We start from the raw sequence: 6,089 nt of genomic DNA, 5'->3' as shown, positions 1-6,089 counted from the left end.
TCGGAGGACTCCTGGGTCTGGGTAGGCGAAGAAACGTCTTCGGCAGTGACTTGATCTGTTCGTATGCGCATTCTTGGAATGCTGCGACAACAGTTGAGGGATGAAAAGGGAAGTCGATGGCGAGGAGGGTGAAGCTGATCACGACGGCTGTTTTAGCTGGTTCGCTGGGTTGGCTCTCGTCTTATCCACTTACCAAAATCTGGATTTTGGCTTTCGAATCAGCTCTTCGTCGTCTTTGGCCGTTCTTTCATTTCTAACTATTCTTTTGCTGCGAACCGATTGTCTTTCAGATGGTTAAAAAAATTTGCGGTGGAACCAGCCCATTAGAGTGCAAATTCTGGATCATCGGTGCTCGCATTTTTCTTGGATTTATTGTACGTTTCTCGGCGATGTTCATCCAGTGTGAGAAAAACAATTTCATCGACTACGAGGTGTCTGTGGTGACTTCATTAATCTTAAGATAACGTGTTGACTCGGTCTCAAGAGTAGGATGCACGCATCCGTCCATAGAAGTGAGTGTATGTGCGTATATATGGGTGTTTACGCATGTACTGTGTTAAAAAGTAGTATTCCTTTGATACGCTTTTGTCTGTGTTGACTGAGTGCATCCTGTAGCACCGGGTTTACTTTTTGTAGCTCACTTATTAAATGAAAGATATATATCATAAACAATGTCATTAACAATGTGATTGGAAGGGACTAGCTAGAAACTAGTCGAGTGAAAATGCGATTTGGGTCAATCGACCGGTTTCAGCCATCCGATGGAAAACATACGTCTAGATAAGCGTCTTCGACCTCGAGACATCGTCTTCTTTCTTCGAACCACCGAGCCACCACTACCCTCGGTCGGCGACGCTTCGGAGCCAACCTCGCCACCTCACCCTTCCCCCAACCGCCGCCCACCGCCGTGCTACCGCCCCCACCAGCCATCTCTCTAACCCCAGCCATGAAACATTTTCTCCGGCAAACTTGCACCACCCTAACACCCCTGAGATAGATAATGGGGGTGTTTGCCACCCTAAAGATAGATAATGGGAGAGCTTCTCCGGCGAGCTTCTTCCGATTGTTTCTTCGTTCAATCAAAAATCGAATGGCCCAAATTCCAAATTTAGGCGACTTAGGGCCTATTTGGCAACGCCCAACTCTCAACTCCCAAAACTTCTCGTGAGAAGCCACCCCGAACGCCTGAGACTCATGAAGCTAGATTCTAGAAGCGATGTTGAGAAGCTGAATCTGTGGAGTTTGGGAAGCTTGGGGGACTTTAGAACACACCTTTACATATAACTTTTGTGTGATTGTAAATGTAAAGCCAGTATTTAACCACGTGATGTAGATTACACCCACAAATGTGCTGATCAAATAACCAGTGTAAAGTACTACGGAACATGCATAGGTTGCCATCAAACACGACGGAGGCCAGCAACTTGTCCGGATTGTCGCCGGGCCGCTCCTTCCACGGAACAGAGCCACATCAAACACTGGCCACTAGTGGCATGCTCGCATGCAATGCCGAGAACCAAGACGCCATCCAATCCAATCAAATTCCCGAACCCCGAACACATGCACGTACCTATCATGGACACGCTGACCAAACACCAGCCATGCAAAAATGGAGCCCTCCGCCATCACAAGAAAATACTTGGACAGAGAATTTTAATGGAATCTCTATATATCCCGTGGTGATCGGAATGCTGCCTCCCGGGGCAGAGCTCGAGTTGCACGAACGCACGCCTTCTTCTAGCTCTAGACACGCGCGCCTCACCGGTGCTTTGCTGTCCATGCAAGCTTCTTCCAGATCCAGCTCCATGGAGAGGACCAGCCAGTGGTACGTGACCATGTCTTTGCACAGTGAGAATTGCTTGCTCGTCCATGTCACTCGTATGCTCATGTCTCGTTTCTTTGGATTGGTTCGAGCAGGTTGTCGTCGCAGGACGTACAAACGGACCTCGTCGTCCGGGTCGCCGGCGCCGCCTTCCCTCTTCATAAGGTTAGTCGTCTTCCACCTGCCGGTCGATCTCTCCAGCTCCTCGTCGCGTGTGTACAAGAAAAAAGTGTCGCCGGTGATCATGGTCTGACGTGGACACAACAAAATGCTTCCCGTGCAGGCGGTGATGGTGCCCAAGTGTGGCTACATCCGCAAGGCCGTCGCCGTGGCCACGCGCCCCGACCCCGCGGCGACCGTCGAGATCGAGCTCGACGGCCTACCGGGCGGCGCCGACGCCTTCGAGAAGGCCGCGCGTTACTGCTACGGCGCCAACTTCGAGATATCCGCACGCAACGCTGCTGCGCTCCTCTGCGCCGCCGCGTTCCTCGACATGCAGCCGGCCGACGGCGGCCTCGCGCGCCGCGTGGAGGAGTTCCTCGCGCAGGCGGGTCTCCGGACGCTGCCCAACGCGATCGCCGTGCTGCGGTCCTGTGAGGGCCCGCTCCTCACGGCCGCCGAGGAGCTCGGTGTCGCCCGGCGCGCGGCCGACGCCGTGGCCCTGCGGATCTGCAACGAGGTGCTTTTCCCGACGCGGTCGCCGCCGGAGTGGTGGGCGTCGGAGCTCGCAGCTCTCTCGCCAGTGTCGTTCCACAGGGTCTTTACGGCGCTGCGCTGCCGACGCGCCGGTCCTGAGGTGCTCGTCGCCGCGGCCACCGCCTACGCGGAACTCCTACTGGCCGACGGCAAAGCTTCCGACCACCGCGCCCTCCTCGAGTCTGTTGTCGCCGTGCTCCCTTCAGCGGACGACGCGCCCCTTCCCGCAGCGTTCCTCTGCCGCCTCCTGCACGACGCCGTCACCACCGAGGCCTCGGCCAAGACGTGCCGCGACCTGGAGCTCCGCCTCGCGGCCGTGCTCGACCAGGCCACCGCGGGCGACCTGCTCGCCTTCGCGTTCGATGGCGCTGGTGAGCGCGTCATTAACACCGAATCGCTCCGGCGTGTCATCGCCGCGTTTGTGGAGCGCGAGTCCGGCGCCGGGCGGAACAGGAGGGCGTCGCTGTCCGGAGCGGCGGCGCTGGGCGCAGGGGCGCTGCAGAAGGTGGCCAAGATGGTGGACGAAGTGGCGGCGGAGATCGCGACGGACGAGTCCCTACCGATATCCAAGTTCGTGGGCGTCGCCGGCGCTGTGCCCAAGGACGCCCGCGCCACCCACGACTGCCTCTACCGCGCCGTGGACATCTACCTCAAGGCGCACCCGGAGCTGGACGAGATCGAGCGGGAGAAGGTGTGCAGCGTCATGGACACCCTGAAGCTCTCCTACACGGCGCGCCTCCACGCCTCCCAGAACAAGCGCCTGCCGCTCCAGGCCGTGCTCAGCGCACTCTACTACGACCAGCTGAAGCTCCGCAGCGCCGGCGTCGGCCACGACGATGAGGATAACGATGCGCGGTCGGAGGCCGGGTCGGCGCGCATGCAGGCAAAGGCGGACGCGGCGCTGGCGCGGGAGAACGAGGCACTGCGGTCGGAGCTGGCCCGGATGCGGGCGCACATGTCGTCCGGCATGCAGCAGAGCAAGGGGAGCGGCTCGAGGACAGCGGCGACGGCGGCGGTGGCGGGGAAGAAAGCGAGCTTCTTCGGGTCGATGTCGCGCACGCTGAGCCGGCTGAACCCGTTCAGGGCCGGCGGCGGGTGGTCCAAGGACACGTCGAGCATCCGTGAGAGTAGGGGCGGCGCCATGAATGTGGTCAAGCCCAAGAGGAGGAGGTCCTCCATAAGCTAAGACTCAATATATATCATGCATGATGCGATAGGTGCATGTAATTCGGTCTCATTTCATTCGTATGATCGCTGGTGTGTACTGTGCGTGTAGAGGAAGATCATGATCGTGGTTGCTACTTCTCATGATTCTTCCCTTTTTCAGTTAGTTTGTGCCATCTATTGTACTACTAATCCACCATGTACTGTATGATGTATGTTGGGCATTGTATATTAGAAAGAAGTGTTCAATTCAACTATACTTCCTCCGTGGATTGGCAATTTGGGACCAGCTCTCTGGATTTAACATGAACTTTCAAAAAAGGTAAAATGGTTCAGATCTTGTAGCTGAAAGGGGAAGATTCAGTTCGATTGTGCTTCCTTTGTAAAGAAATATAAGAGCGTTTGGAGGGAAATACACTTTGGTTCCTGGTTGTATATACACCCTATATGAGATTTTTTTAAATAATTTTACAAAAAGTCAAAATAGTTCAAAAGTATTTTTAGATTAAACTCGACATTGTTTTGCACTAGTATATAAATTTTCACGAAAAAATAACATTGACTTCAGTGCAAAAAAGACAAATTGTATTTGCTATTATAGGTCACTATTCACACTATTTTGACCAAAATTTGTCTTTTTGAACAGAAGTCAAAGGGTTATTTTATTTTTGTGAAATTTTTCTCACAAGTATAATAGAAGGTCGAGTTTATTTCAAAAATATTTGCAGATTTTTTTGACTTTTTGTTGAATTGCTAATTTATTTTCCCATATAGGGTGTATATACACTCAGGAACCAAACACTCCCGTCCAGCGTTTGGATCACTACTTTATAGAGGAAGTACGTGGTAAATTTTCTAATGATTTAGCTTGAATAACAGTTGCTAAGAGTCATTGATGGCCATCTCTTAGACCAATAAAGTGAAGTTAAAAGTTCATTGTGGTTTCAAGAGATCGATATACAGTATCCGCAAAAAAAAGATATCAATATATAGTACTCTCTCCTGTCCTTTTTAGTCTGCATATAAGTTTTGAAAAGTTTGACTTGGCAAAAATCTTATAAGCTGAGTAAAAAGGACGAAAGAGAGTATGAAGTGAAGATAAATGTTGATCAACATGAAACTCAAGAACTATACACTAGATGGTCAACATACAAGCGTATATGTTGTATCACATGAAATTAATTGTGAATCACACAATATGAACTAATCCATATACAACGTGTTTGGTATATGTATATGTATATGTATATGTGGACATATACTACGTGTTTCGTAAATGTATATGTACATGTGGACATATACTATGTGTTTGGTATATGTATATGGATATGTATATGTGGGTTACGTCATGGGCCGGCCGAGTAACGGGTTTTCTTGGTTGTCCGTTCGTTCGTTCTATTGATCGTTGATGTGTTTGTTCGCTCTTTCATTTCTTTTGTTTTTTCTTTGGCTTCTTCTTTTTAACCAGTTTCCTATGTTTTTTCTCCGCGTTATACTTTGGTTTTGTTTTTTTTTCATATATTTTCATCAGTTTTTCTTTTTTTCTTCATTCTACTTCGGTTTCTTTTTTTCACCTCTTTGATTTTTTGCTTTTATTTCTTTTTATTTCTTTTTTCCAACACATGTGTATATTTTACTTACACATTGTACATTTTTCATGTAAGTCAAGAATATTTTTTAATACAGGTTTAGCATTTTCCAAATACATTATTAGCATTTTTTTTCTTTCAAATATATATTGTTTTGTTGAAATATATGTTTTGTTCTCTATTATTTTCATACATATTATATATTTATGTACACATCTTAAACATTTTTTAAACACATTTAACATTTTTCAGATACATTGTTAACATTTTTTAAATATATATTTTGATGTCTATTGTTTTCCAACAAATTGTACCTTTTTGTATATATCCGGAAAAAATTACACACGTTTAACATTTTCAAATACAGTATTAACATTTTTTCCAATATATGCTTTTATGTCTATTGTTTTCATACACATTGTACATTTCTTGTATACCTTAAAACATTTTTGTACAAGTTTTACATTTTTATATCATGATTAAGATTTTTTTTCCAATACTGTGTTTTGATTTCTAGTTTTTTCATACGCGAAGTACATTTTTTATTATACATCCAAAACATTTTTTATGCATGTTTAACATTTTTTTAATTACACAAACATTCTTTTACATTGTATAAACATTAAAAAAATATCAGTGTACATATTTTTTAAATGTGACAAGACTTTTTTTTAAAGCTAACAACATTTTTTAAGTTACACTAACAAAAAAATGTGCACTGTGTTAACATTTTCCAAATTCTAGATTTTTTTTAAGTAACGATCTTATTTTCAATTTCAAAAATATAAGTAAAAATTATTAAAAAAAACAACGAGCTA

The 6,089-nt window shown here is 46.8% G+C and overlaps 1 protein-coding gene across 1 annotated transcript; it reads left to right on the top strand.

Moving 5' to 3' along the window:
* Nucleotides 1-1,390: 1,390 nt before the first annotated feature.
* LOC109757821 (root phototropism protein 2) lies at nt 1,391-3,936 on the top strand. Its single transcript, XM_020316658.4, has 3 exons — nt 1,391-1,825; nt 1,918-1,987; nt 2,106-3,936. Exons 1-3 carry the CDS (start codon nt 1,494-1,496, stop codon nt 3,702-3,704), a joined length of 2,001 nt encoding a protein of 666 aa, XP_020172247.2. The 5' UTR covers nt 1,391-1,493; the 3' UTR covers nt 3,705-3,936.
* The last annotated feature ends 2,153 nt before the right edge of the window (nt 3,937-6,089 follow it).

The sequence above is a fragment of the Aegilops tauschii genome, chromosome 4 (genome assembly GCF_002575655.3).
Source record: "Aegilops tauschii subsp. strangulata cultivar AL8/78 chromosome 4, Aet v6.0, whole genome shotgun sequence".
Classification (NCBI taxonomy): domain Eukaryota; kingdom Viridiplantae; phylum Streptophyta; class Magnoliopsida; order Poales; family Poaceae; genus Aegilops; species Aegilops tauschii.
This window is presented reverse-complemented; position numbering and strand designations above follow the sequence as displayed.